At 40.0% G+C, this 14,216-nt stretch overlaps 1 protein-coding gene across 7 annotated transcripts in view; it reads left to right on the top strand.

The window, feature by feature from the left end:
- LOC132850380 (hyccin 2-like) overlaps nucleotides 1–14,216 on the top strand; it is a 75,561-nt gene that overhangs the window by 43,920 nt on the left and 17,425 nt on the right. For all 7 annotated transcript variants that reach the window (XM_060876914.1, XM_060876913.1, XM_060876918.1 and 4 more), the window contains exons 3-7: nucleotides 164–212; nucleotides 2,807–2,908; nucleotides 3,369–3,548; nucleotides 5,399–5,479; nucleotides 11,710–11,825. In XM_060876914.1, coding sequence (XP_060732897.1) covers nucleotides 165–212; nucleotides 2,807–2,908; nucleotides 3,369–3,548; nucleotides 5,399–5,479; nucleotides 11,710–11,825 — 527 coding nt within the window. In that variant the 5' untranslated portion in view covers nucleotide 164. The remainder of the gene's footprint in view (nucleotides 1–163; nucleotides 213–2,806; nucleotides 2,909–3,368; nucleotides 3,549–5,398; nucleotides 5,480–11,709; nucleotides 11,826–14,216) is intronic.

Genomic DNA, 14,216 nt, shown 5'->3' with positions numbered 1-14,216 from the left:
CTGTGCCGCATAGACTAATATCAGCTAACAGAGACACACTAGAGACTAAAGTCTCCCCTCTAACAGGAAAAGGTCAAAGCAGAAGAAAAACAAAAATCCATCTCATTAATATTCTCTCTCTCTCTCTCTCTCTCTCTCTCTCTTTCTCTCTCTGTCTGTCTAGGATGCTGGGGGAGGGGAGAGTAGTGGAGGAATGGCTTTCAGAATTCAAGGTGAGTCGCTCTTCTTCTTCTTCTTCAGCTCTCAGTTTGATTTATTTCCTCTTACTTTAGGAGTGGGCGATGTGTCAGATTAAAATGAACTCATGATAAACATTTAAATCATCCATGTTACAGAACACACTTTAGGTTGGATAAAACATGGCATAAAAGCAAAACTGCAACAGCTAGATTTTACTCGGTCACACACACACACACACACTGTTCTTTTATGAATAGTGGCAGTAGTTTTAGTGTTCACGCTGAAAATTCCACTTATCCAACCCAAAAAAAAATGCAGTGTGGAATGTTGAACACTTCATGCACTCAATGCTCACAGCTTTGCTTACGTAACTGAAGGGGGCGGGGCTATCAGGCATTGATTCTGGGTGAGAGAACATTTTCAAGATGGCCGACAACATTCCAGTGGATGAGGCACCTTAGAAACACAAGCAGCATCACAATACTTGCGGTTGATATGACATTCATTCATTCATTCATTCATTTTCTACCGCTTATCCGAACTACCTCGGGTCACGGGGAGCCTGTGCCTATCTCAGGCGTCATCGGGCATCAAGGCAGGATACACCCTGGACGGAGTACCAACCCATCACAGGGCACACACACACTCTCATTCACTCACGCAATCACACACTAGGGACAATTTTCCAGAGATGCCAATCAACCTACCATGCATGTCTTTGGACCGGGGGAGGAAACCGGAGTACCCAGAGGAAACCCCCGAGGCACGAACATGCAAACTCCACACACACAAGGTGGAGGCGGGAATCGAACCCCGACCCTGGAGGTGTGAGGCGAACGTGCTAACCACTAAGCCACCGTGCCCCCATATGACATTCAAATCATGCAATTCATTCTATCGACTGGGAGACAGGTCATACTTCCCGGTGGTAAAAAAAAAAAAAAAAAAGTTGATACACTAGTCACTAAACACTGTGATGACACATGATTTGGGATGTAACTAAATACATTGCAAAAGTGTTTCATTTGGCCAATGTTGCAATACTACAGTATAGTACAGTACTATAGTACAGCTACAGTATATAGATCACTGTATTACAGCCAGGTCGAGTTCTCGATTCTGATTGGTCTGAAGGGGTTTGGTCAGTTCTTCTCTAGCAGCAGCTGTGACGGACGTTTAATGGTTACTCAGTCATATGACAAGCTGTCTGGGAGAGACAGGAAGTATCTTGTTTTGCAGACATTCTATCCCATTAACAACAACAATCTCCTCCTGAATGTCAGCAAGATAAAGGAGTTGATCGTGGACTTCAGTATGAAGCAGGTGAGGAACTACCAACCACTCACTATCAGTGGGAGCCCAGTGAAGAGAGTGAACACTTTCAGGTATCTAGGTGTTCACATCATGCAGAACCTGTCATGGTCCTGTCATATCAACGCTGTGGTGAAGAAGGCCTGGCAGCGTCGACACCATCTCAGACGCTTGAGGGACATTAAATTGCCCTTTCAGATGCTAAATACTTTCTACACCAGCACTATTGAGAGCATCCATACATCCTTACGGGAAGCATCACAGCACTAGACAGGACAGGTGAGCTTTCCAGAGGGTGGTGCGATCAGCTACGCGTACCATATGCATCGAGCTCCAGGTCCTGGATTTTATATACAGTCCAGGAAGATATTGAAAAAAAACTCGGACATCCAAACGATGGACTCTTTTCTCTGTTGCGCTCAGGGAAGCTCTTCCGCACTTTGAAGGCAAACACAGAGTGAACGACGAGGAGCTTCTTCCCACAGGCCATTCAGGCCTTCAACCTGGTGAACACCTAGAGCCTGGACCCAGAAAGGCATCGCACATTACATGCATTGCACATTACATGTACATCCTGCACTTTAACATTTATATATTTCCATATACTGTTTCCTTTGATTTCCGTACTCATGCACATCACTGAATCACACTACCTCTACATGTTTTGCTTCTTATATTGTATTCGCCTGTGCCTTATCTGTATTCCTTTATTTTATTATTTTCCCTACTACTGGCTTTTTAGGCCAGTCGTACAAGGCATGTTGTATGGTGTATGATTGTGTATGTGACACACACACACACAGATACACAACAGAACTAAATGGTCCAGTAAAGAGCAGGTGGTAGCTCAGTGTACTCCAGTCATCTGGGGAAGACAGGATGGAACAGCAGTTGCCTTGAGATGCCTAAAGTATTCTCAACTGTCTGACTGTGCTCTCTGTCTGACTGCACTTTCTGTCTGACTGTGCTCTCTGTCTGACTGCGCTCTCTGTCTGACTGCGCTCTCTGTCTGACTGCACTTTCTGTCTGACTGTGCTCTCTGTCTGACTGCACTTTCTGTCTGACTGCGCTCTCTGTCTGACTGCACTTTCTGTCTGACTGCGCTCTCTGTCTGACTGCACTTTCTGTCTGACTGCGCTCACTGTCTGACTGCTCTTTTTGTGTCTAGCCTGCTCTTTCTATTACTGATTACGCCTAGAAAACAATGAAACCATGGCAGGTGTCACTGTCAAAGCTAAAAGTATCTGCTCAAAATTTCCCCTCTTAAATTCCACTTTTACTGTCAATAATCATTTTCTCTTCCGTTCTCTGTCAGACATTACCCGAGTCTCAATTCTCGAGCTATGCGAGCTCTCTCTATCGGAAGAAGAACCTGGTTCCGGCCCTCTACAGAGTCATCCAGGACCCCAACAGCGAGGTGAGAGAAGACATCATAATCATTTAAGTGTGACTCTCAGTCTGACACATAGAAAAAAACTCGCCATTCTCTGTTAGCTTACAGCTTTAACCACTGAGCACTGAGTCATGTGGCCTAGTTCTCATTGTGTCAGGGCCCCTTCTCCAGGATCCCCGCCATGTTGGAAAGTTGAGGATAGTAATTTCAAATCCTACAGCTGGCAAAAAGGCACTGCTGGAGTAAGGATTACATGCTCTATCAGTCGTGTGGCATGTCTCAGCATTGAGTGACGCAAATTTGGTAATGACGGTTATGGTTTATATGGTTATTTAGGCCCAGATTTGGCATCTCGTTTCCTTTTTTTTTTTTTAACCCATTGACCAAACTGTACTGACTTCTCCAGATACCCGGTTCATTCCAACTTGCCTTATACATATTAACCTAGTGTAACAGCATCGTGTTTTTGTTTTCTTTTCTGTAGCTTTTGGAACCAGTGTGCAACCAGCTGTTTGAACTGTATCGGAACTCAGATGCCCGTCTGCGCCGCTTCACCCTGCAGTTCCTGCCCGAGCTGGTGTGGGTTTACCTGCGATTCACAGCCAGTAGGGAGCGCCAGATCAACGGATGCATCGAGGCTCTGCTGTTGGGCATCTACAACCTGGTGGGTAGGAACGGATATAGAGATGGATGGAATGGAGGAAGAGGAGATTTGTATCATGGAGCTAAAGTGGCTCTAGGGATGGCTGGTTAGCAGTAAGGGAACCAAATGGATAAAAGGAGATTGAATGCTAGAATAGGATACGGAAGGTGGCAGATGGTTGCAGCAAAGATAGAGCAGAGGCTTTCTTAAATGGAGCCAGTAAAGATCAGTGAACGATGCAGGCGCACTTAGTCTTTCAGATTCTACCGATTTTTTGGGATATTTACACACAGCAATCTCTAGACAGAATGGTGCAGAAAGCATCCAAAAAGATGTGATGAATGAGGGCTGAGGAGAATTGCCAGACTAGCTCAAGCTGACAGGAACGCTTCACTTACTAATAAACCACTCTGTACAAACATGCTGAGCAGAAAAGCATCTCAGAACACACAGTGTTGAAATTTGAACTAGTGTTCTTGTCCTTTACAGGATCTTAGAACAAATTTACTTTTAGCATAGGTTAGATTTTTCTCATGATTTATTAACTGCAAATTTTTGTTAGCATAATTCTGCATATGACTATTCCAAATTAAATGATCAAACGAAGCCGTTAATCTGAATGTGTAGTTGGAGTGTAAACAACCTAAAAGTCCACTTACAAGAACTGTTTTGGTAGTTAGAATAAAACAACACGGGTTTTTTAAACTATAGTTGGTGTTAGATTAGTTTTTGTTTAGTTCCCATCTCTAGGCAGACACCTTGCTGCATGTGTGTGTAAATCAGTTGTGTTCATCCCTGTCTGATCTGCACAGGGTATAAACTCTCCTGCAGAGTTGCAAAAAGGCTGCGTTAGATCATTTCTAGTCGATCAATATTTATCTCTGTGTAATCATAAGTCATTATGAACAGTAGGAATCATCACAGCTACAGACTGAGACTTATTATGGTTAAAGTGTGTGTCTGTGTTTCTGAGTGTGTGTCTCACTCTGTGTCTCACTCTGTGTCTCACTCTGTGTCTCTCTCTGTCTCTCTCTCTGTGTCTCTCTCTGTCTCTCTCTCTGTGTCTCTCTCTGTGTGTGCGTCTCTCTCTCTCTCTCTCTCTCTCTCTCTCTCTCTCTCTCTCTCTCTCTCTCTCTCTCTCTGAGTGTGTCTCTCTCTGAGTGTGTGTCTCTCTCTGTCTCTCTCTCTGTGTCTCTCTCTCTCTGAGTGTGTCTCTCTCTCTCTGAGTGTGTCTCTCTCTGAGTGTGTGTGTGTCTCTCTCTCTCTCTCTCTCTCTCTCTCTCTCTCTCTCTCTCTCTCTCTCTCTCTCTCTCTCTCTCTTTCTGAGTGTGTCTCTCTTTCTGAGTGTCTCTCTCTCTCTCTCTCTCTCTCTCTCTCTCTCTCTCTCTCTCTCTGTGTGTCACTCTCTGTGTGTCTCTCACTGTGTGTCTCTCACTGTGTGGGTGTCTGTCTCTCTCTCTCTGTCTCTGTGTGTGTTGTGGATGGTGTGCAGAGATTTTAAGGCGATTTGGTATCACTGCAGGTGCAGACTGGATTCATTATCATTAGCATGCTAACACTGTGGTGGCATTCAAGGACACACATGAGTCATCAGGGGAGAATTTGAAGTGTGTTCCTGTATGCTCATTCAAACATGCACGCATACACACACAAACCACACACACACCAACACACAGACACACACACACCTACCTACAGTGATCGATTGTGTACACTCATCAAAGTGCATGTTCGACTTACCTCGGGAGTAGGAATTTGGAATTACGGTATTTTGTTTGGGGAATAAAAAACATTTCCTTATATAAAGAAGGATTGTCAGCTGGACAGGTGGACAACTTTCTCTGATAAAACACTTGTTTTTTTTTTTGTAGGAGATTGTAGACAAAGAGGGAAATGGCAAGCTGCTGTCCTTCACCATTCCTTCACTGTCTAAACCATCAATATATCACGAGGTAAGAACATGTGTGTAATTTTGTATGTACACAGTACTGGTATGATAAGTGATAAGAACAGTGAGGATAAGCAAAGTGCATCGGTGTGCCTGATATTCACAAACACAGGAGCATGCGTGGTGCGTGATCTCACTCCTGTCTTTGCTTCATCAGTTTTCATAACAGCAGGCTGTGCTCTCCACAGGACTCAGGAACACTGTCTGTGTGTCTGTGTGCATTTGTGTGTGCATGTGTACGTGTGTGGGCTGATCTGAGCTCGTGCTGTTCTGAAGAAGTGCCTGTGCTTTTCAGACGTGTCAGAAATGGTGCATCAAGTGTGAAGATTCTACACAGTGACCTGAAATCATACCATGATTTTCACAAAGTGTTTACTGTACTTGTTTGAATGTTTTGAGTATCAACTCACTATACTTTTTCTATACTACCCTATACTATACTACCCTATACTATACTACCCTATACTGTACTACCCTATACTATACTACCCTATACTATCATTCTCTATACTATACTACCCTATACTATACTACCCTATACTATACTACCCTATACTATACTACCCTATACTATCATTCTCTATACTATACTACCCTATACTATACTACCCCATACTATACTACCCTATACTGTACTACCCTATACTACACTACCCTATACTATACTACTCTATAATATACTACCCAATACTATTCTACCCTGTACTATACTACTCTATACTATACTACCCTATACTATCATTCTCTATACTATAGTACCCCGTACTATACTACCCTATACTATACTACCCTATACTATACTACCCTATACTATCATTCTCTATACTATACTACCCTATACTATACTACCCTATACTATACTACTCTATACTATACTACCCTATACTATCATTCTCTATACTATAGTACCCTGTACTATACTACCCTATACTATACTACCCTATACTATACTACCCTATACTATACTACCCTATACTATCATTCTCTATACTATACTACCCTATACTATACTACCCCATACTATACTACCCTATACTGTACTACCCTATACTACACTACCCTATACTATACTACTCTATAATATACTACCCAATACTATACTACCCTGTACTATACTACTCTATACTATACTACCCTATACTATCATTCTCTATACTATACTACCCTGTACTATACTACCCTATACTATACTACCCTATACTATCATTCTCTATACTATACTACCCAATACTATACTACAATATACTACCCAATACTATACTACCCCATACTATACTACTCTATACTATACTACCCTATACTATACTACCCAACACTATACTACCCTATATTATACTATACTACCCAATACTATACTACCCTATACTATACTACCCAATACTATACTACCCTATTCTATACTACCCTATACTATACTACCCTGTACTATACTACTCTATACTATACTACCCAATACTATACTACCCTATACTATACTACCCCATACTATACTACCCTATACTATACTACCCTGTACTATTCTACTCTATACTATACTACCCTATACTATACTACCCTGTACTATTCTACTCTATACTATACTACCCCATACTATACTACCCTGTACTATACTACCCTGTACTATTCTACTCTATACTATACTACCCTATACTATACTACCCTATACTATACTACCCTATACTATTCTACTCTATACTATACTACCCTATACTATACTACCCTATACTATACTACCCTATACTATACTACCCAATACTATACTACCCTATACTATACTACCCAATACTATACTACCCAATACTATACTACCCTATACTATACTACCCAATACTATACTACCCTATACTATACTACCCAATACTATACTACCCTATACTATACTACTCTATACTATACTACCCTATACTATCATTCTCTATACTATAGTACCCTGTACTATACTACCCTATACTATACTACCCTATACTATACTACCCTATACTATCATTCTCTATACTATACTACCCTATACTATACTACCCTATACTATACTACTCTATACTATACTACCCTATACTATCATTCTCTATACTATAGTACCCTGTACTATACTACCCTATACTATACTACCCTATACTATCATTCTCTATACTATACTACCCTATACTATACTACCCCATACTATACTACCCTATACTGTACTACCCTATACTACACTACCCTATACTATACTACTCTATAATATACTACCCAATACTATACTACCCTGTACTATACTACTCTATACTATACTACCCTATACTATACTACCCTATACTATACTACCCTATACTATACTACCCTATACTATACTACCCTATACTATCATTCTCTATACTATACTACCCTATACTATCATTCTCTATACTATACTACCCTGTACTATACTACCCTATACTATACTACCCTATACTATCATTCTCTATACTATACTACCCTATACTATCATTCTCTATACTATAGTACCCTGTACTATACTACCCTATACTATACTACCCTATACTATACTACCCTATACTATACTACCCTATACTATCATTCTCTATACTATACTACCCTATACTATACTACCCCATACTATACTACCCTATACTGTACTACCCTATACTACACTACCCTATACTATACTACTCTATAATATACTACCCAATACTATACTACCCTGTACTATACTACTCTATACTATACTACCCTATACTATCATTCTCTATACTATACTACCCTGTACTATACTACCCTATACTATACTACCCTATACTATCATTCTCTATACTATACTACCCAATACTATACTACAATATACTACCCAATACTATACTACCCCATACTATACTACTCTATACTATACTACCCTATACTATACTACCCAACACTATACTACCCTATATTATACTATACTACCCAATACTATACTACCCTATACTATACTACCCAATACTATACTACCCTATTCTATACTACCCTATACTATACTACCCTGTACTATACTACTCTATACTATACTACCCAATACTATACTACCCTATACTATACTACCCCATACTATACTACCCTATACTATACTACCCTGTACTATTCTACTCTATACTATACTACCCTATACTATACTACCCTGTACTATTCTACTCTATACTATACTACCCCATACTATACTACCCTGTACTATACTACCCTGTACTATTCTACTCTATACTATACTACCCTATACTATACTACCCTATACTATACTACCCTGTACTATTCTACTCTATACTATACTACCCTATACTATACTACCCTATACTATACTACCCTATACTATACTACCCTATACTATACTACCCAATACTATACTACCCAATACTATACTACTCTATACTATACTACCCTGTACTATTCTACTCTATACTATACTACCCTATACTATACTACTCTATACTATACTACCCAATACTATACTACCCTGTACTATACTACCCAATACTATACTACCCAATACTATACTACTCTATACTATACTATTCTATTTTATAATATAATATTCTACCCAGTCATATTCTAATCCATACTATAACTCTACTGTACTAGACTGTACTGTACTGTACTATACTTTTCTGCACTACCTAATACTGTACTACCTAATAATATACTATACTGTGTTGTTATACTATACATTTCTACACTAGCCTATACTGTACTGTTCTATACCATACTAATTTCTATTTTATAGTATACTATTCTACCCGTTCATATTCTAATCCATACTATAATTATACCATACTTTTCTACCCTCCCCTACCCTGTACTACCCTACCCTACCCTTTACGTTACCACACTATATCATCACTGTACTATTCTATGCTATTGGTGGTTGTTCTTTTCTATTCTTTTCTACACTGTTTGTTTTTCTTTCTTGCTTGCTATCATTCTTTCTTGTTAATTAGTATTATTTGCTGTACTGTATCATTCTTTCTGATGTGTCGTCTTCTTGTTTATCTTAAATATTCCTGTAATAGTATGTTTTTTCCTGTACATGGTCCTTAAAGTGTTGTGTGTAATCAGCTTAAATGATTTGTTCTTTCATGTTTTAAGTTTCTCGTAATTCTTGTAATTGTCCTTGCACTGAGTTCACAGCTCATGGGCCTCTGAATCTCTGTTATAAGATTTATCCCTACACTTATCCAAAGAGCTATCTGATTTTATAGATGTTTATGTTGTTTTTATGCAAGATAGAAAATTACGACCGAGACTCCCACCTGTGTTTTTAATGTTTAATAATGTCTTTATAAATGCTGCTAATCTATTAAGTCTAGCATTTAACATACACGCATCAGACAACTCATTTTAAATAATAATATAGAATCATTAAATCATGTGCTGTAGCCTGTGCTACTTTCTCATTGGGTTAAAAATGCTGGACAGACCACGCCCACAAAAACGACAGGTGGGACAAGCGACTTGTCGAGGTGAACACTGAGTGACAGGATTTTCCACTATCGTGAACATTCCGGAAAACTCATGGAAAACAGTCTTAGAGATTTTTTGGACGAAACTCCTGTAAGCCATATACTGATTTTTCACCTAGGGGGCTAGAGAGCAGGTTCAGATGGACACGAAGTAAAACCCTGGCCTAAAAAGTCTTGTTTCTTACCATATTTTTCCACATGGAAGTTTTAAAGTTCTGGAAATGTCATGTATTTTGTGAGGGAACACTGAGTTTTTCTCACAGTGAATAATCAACACACTCCTCATGGATCATGCAGGTTTGTTAACAAACACAATCAGCGTCTCCTCCCAGCTTCAGATTTGCCCTGTGGCGAGGCAGCAGTAAGTGATGCAGTGCTTCAGCTTCTAGAGAAACGCTGTATGACTAATTTACTGCAAGTAATCACAAGCATGAGATCCTTTAATCTCAGCACTGCCACACAGGGTTACTGCAAGGGGAGTCTGTGTGTCTCTGGGTGTGTGCCTGTGTGTGTCTCTGGGTGTGTGCCTGTGTGTGTCTCTGGGTGTGTGCCTGTGTGTGTCTCTGGGTGTGTGCCTGTGTGTGTCTCTGGGTGTGTGCCTGTGTGTGTCTCTGGGTGTGTGCCTGTGTGTGTCTCTGGGTGTGTGCCTGTGTGTGTCTCTGGGTGTGTGCCTGTGTGTCTCTGGGTGTGTGCCTGTGTGTGTCTCTGGGTGTGTGCCTGTGTGTCTCTGGGTGTGTGCCTGTGTGTGTCTCTGGGTGTGTGCCTGTTTGCGTCTCTGGGTGTGTGCCTGTGTGTGCGTTTGTGTGTCTCTGGGTGTGTGCGTTTGTGTGTCTGGGTGTGTGCCTGTTTGTGTCTCTGGGTGTGTTCCTGTGTGTGTCTCTGGGTGTGTGTCTGGGTGTGTGCCTGTGTGTGTCTCTGGCTGTGTGCCTGTGTGTGTCTCTGGCTGTGTGCCTGTGTGTGTCTCTGGCTGTGTGCCTGTGTGTGTCTCTGGCTGTGTGCCTGTGTGTGTCTCTGGCTGTGTGCCTGTGTGTGTCTCTGGGTGTGTGCCTGTGTGTGTCTCTGGGTGTGTGCCTGTGTGTGTCTCTGGGTGTGTGCCTGTGTGTGTCTCTGGGTGTGTGCCTGTGTGTCTCTGGGTGTGTGCTTGTGTGTGTCTCTGGGTGTGTGCCTGTGTGTATCTCTGGGTAAACGTGTGTGTAGCTCTCGGTGTGTGTAGCTCCTGGTGTGTGTGTCTCTCTGTGTGTGTGCGTGTGTGCTTGTGTGCATTTTCTTTTATCTCTGTAAACACAAAAGCAGTTCTAGTGCAGTGAAGATGCACGTGCAGGCTGAGGCTTCAGTATTAGTCACTATTCTGCTGTTAATCTGCCAGCGTGTGTCTCTGCAGAGCTGCTCATGTGGTGGTACAGAAGACAAGTGTGTCTATGGTTTATTAGGATTTCTTACACACTATTAGAATGATTTATTACATTAGTAATCTGACATTACACATTGAGGCTCAGTCACTCCAGGATTTCAGTTTTTAAGAAATGAATGCAAAATCATGTAAACTCAGTGATATTCCGAGGACAATTGCTGTGAATTTTCAGCAGGTTTGACCCAAGACACATAATGTGACATCATCACAGCACACATTCAGCTAAATTGGCTTTAATAGAAACTTATAGAATTTGTTTTCATTTTCATAGATTATTGTTCACTGATGTTTTTCTATCATTTGTTAAATGTATGTACGTTTAAATGTACGTGTAAATTTAGTTAACGCTTGTCCCCGCAGCCGTCCAGTCTGGGTTCCATGGCTCTGACAGAGGGAGCTCTAAGTCAGCATGATCTAATCAGAGTGGTTTACAGCGGCCTACATCCCCAGAGAGAGACCTTCACCGCACAAAACAGGTAACAAACGTGGGCTATTTATAGTAAGTTGGCTCTCTAGGGACACGCACACACACACACGCACACACACACACACATAAGAGAGAGTAAGAGTGCTCATGGACCTCTGCTTGGATATGGTAACGTGTGTTTTGTTGCACTGCTGATTTTACATATGCAGAAAAATAATTATATTCGGATGATTTGCAGTCGCTGGGTCCCTCGTTTCCTGTCAGCACAAGCAGAAGCATAATTGCATGTTAATTGTGAGTGCATTGTTATTCTGGTTTCGTGAAAGCCAATTTTTCATCTTTGAGCCCTGTGGCTATTTTTGGCCGCTGCACTTGTAGTGGTGGGGCAACACAAAAGAGCCTGTGTGTGATTGGCTACTTCATTCAACTGCTAATAAAATCCACTAGATGCTTATTTCATTGTGACATCATAAGAACAAACAGCTCAGTTGATTTGTAGATGATCTGTTATTAAAAGTCCCAATAATGTGGCACGAATCTACATGATGTCTATTTAAAAAAAAAAAATGAAACGTTTTTGCTGTTGGAGCTGGCGTTAAGCGTGCAGGGGTCTTAAATTGTCCTTTAAATTGTTTACAAAAAAATAGACATTAGGTGTTCTGTTGTTTAGATAATCTTACAACACTTGCTATAAATTGATCATACATGATTAGTTGATTTAGCATTAAGGAGTCAGGAGCCAAAAAAAACATTTGTGGGTTGTTTGCTTGACTTTTTGTCTGTTTGTCTGTTTGTTTGTTTGTTTGTTTTTGCTTGTTTGCTTTCATAGTTTCTTGTTTGTTTGTTTGCATTTTGCTTGCATAGTTTTATGTTGAGTGTTTGCTTTTTGCTTGCATAGTTTTTTTGTTTGTTTTTGCTTGTTTGCTTCCATAGTTTCTTGTTTGTTTGAGTGTTTGCTTGTTTGCACATTTTTTTTGTTTGTTTTTGATTTTTTGCTTGTTTACGTCCATAGTTTTTTGTTTGCTTGAGTGTTTGCTTGTTTAAAAGTTTTGTTTGTTTGTTTGCTTGTTTGTTTGCACTATTTATTGTTTGTTTGAGTGTTTGCTTTTTGCTTCCATAGTTTCTTGTTTGTTTGAGTGTTTGCTTGTTTAAATGTTTTTTGTTTTTGTTTGCATGTTTATTTGCACAGTTTCTTGTTTGTTTGAGTGTTTGCTATTTGCTTCCATTTTTTTTTGTTTGTGTTTGCTTGTTTAATTGCACAGTTTCTTGTTTGTTTGAGTGTTTGCTTCCATAGTTTTTTGTTTGTTTGAGTGTTTGCTTGTTTAAACTTTTTTTGTTTGTTTGTGTTTGCTTGTTTAACCTTTTTTGTTTGTTTATGTTTGCTTGTCTATTTGCATGATTTCTTGTTTGTTTGATTGTTTGATTTTTGCTTCCATAGATTCTTGTTTGTTTGAGTGTTTGCTTGTTTGTTTGCACAGTTTCTTGTTTGCTTGCTTACCTGCTTGTTTATGTGCCATCTTGTTTCTTTCTATGTTTTCTTACTTGTTTCTTTTGCTTGTTTTTGTGTGTTTCTCTTTGTTATGTAAGCAAACTATTCAGTATATTTCATACACTCTGTTAAGTGCAGGACTGTCTAGACTGCATACATTTTATATTTTACAGTGTGTCTATCATGTAACATGGCCCCATGTCCTCTGCCCCATTCAGTTTGTATTCTTCCTGTTTTACTCTTTAAGGCAGTTTGAGCTGTTTTATCGCAACATATGTTTTAATGACCACTTGAATTTAATCTCTTCCATTGATTATTGGACTGTTGATGTGTCTCATCACAGAGAAAACATTTTTTTTCTACCACTAGAAATCAATGAGTGAACATTATACGTCTGTTCTGAAAGGAAATGAGCGCATTGAGAGAGAGAGAGAGAGAGAGAGAGAGAGAGCGAGAGAGAGAGAACGATAGAGAGAGAGAGCGCTTTACATTCCATACATAGCTGATTAATGAGCCATATCTTGTCCGTCTCTCCAGCTGTGACCTGCAGCGGCATGTAACCAGGGTTATTTGGCCAAAAAGTTCAAAACCAAATTCCTTTAGTAGCTTGTTTTCTTTAGTTTTCATTCCTTTATGTAAAATTTTGAAAAGTATATCTAATACACTGTTACTTTTTACTCTTTATCCACTTTTTCACATTTACATTTCTTGCATTTCGGCATACCTCCTTTTCCAGAGCAATTTACATTTATCTCATTTATACAACTGAGCAATTAAGTGTTAAGGGCCTTGATCAGGGGCCCAGCAGTGGCAGTTTGGTGGTCCTGGGATTTGATCTCTCAACATTAACCAACACCTTAAATTTACAATAGTTGCACAATAGTTACCTGGTGAACCTGACAAGCTCTGAGTGAGCAGTGTGTGTGTGTGTGTGAGAGTGTGTGTGTGTGT

The sequence above is a fragment of the Tachysurus vachellii genome, chromosome 8 (assembly GCF_030014155.1).
Source record: "Tachysurus vachellii isolate PV-2020 chromosome 8, HZAU_Pvac_v1, whole genome shotgun sequence".
In the NCBI taxonomy this organism is placed as follows: domain Eukaryota; kingdom Metazoa; phylum Chordata; class Actinopteri; order Siluriformes; family Bagridae; genus Tachysurus; species Tachysurus vachellii.
Note: the sequence above shows the minus strand (reverse complement) of the source record. Positions and strands in the feature narration are given on the sequence as shown.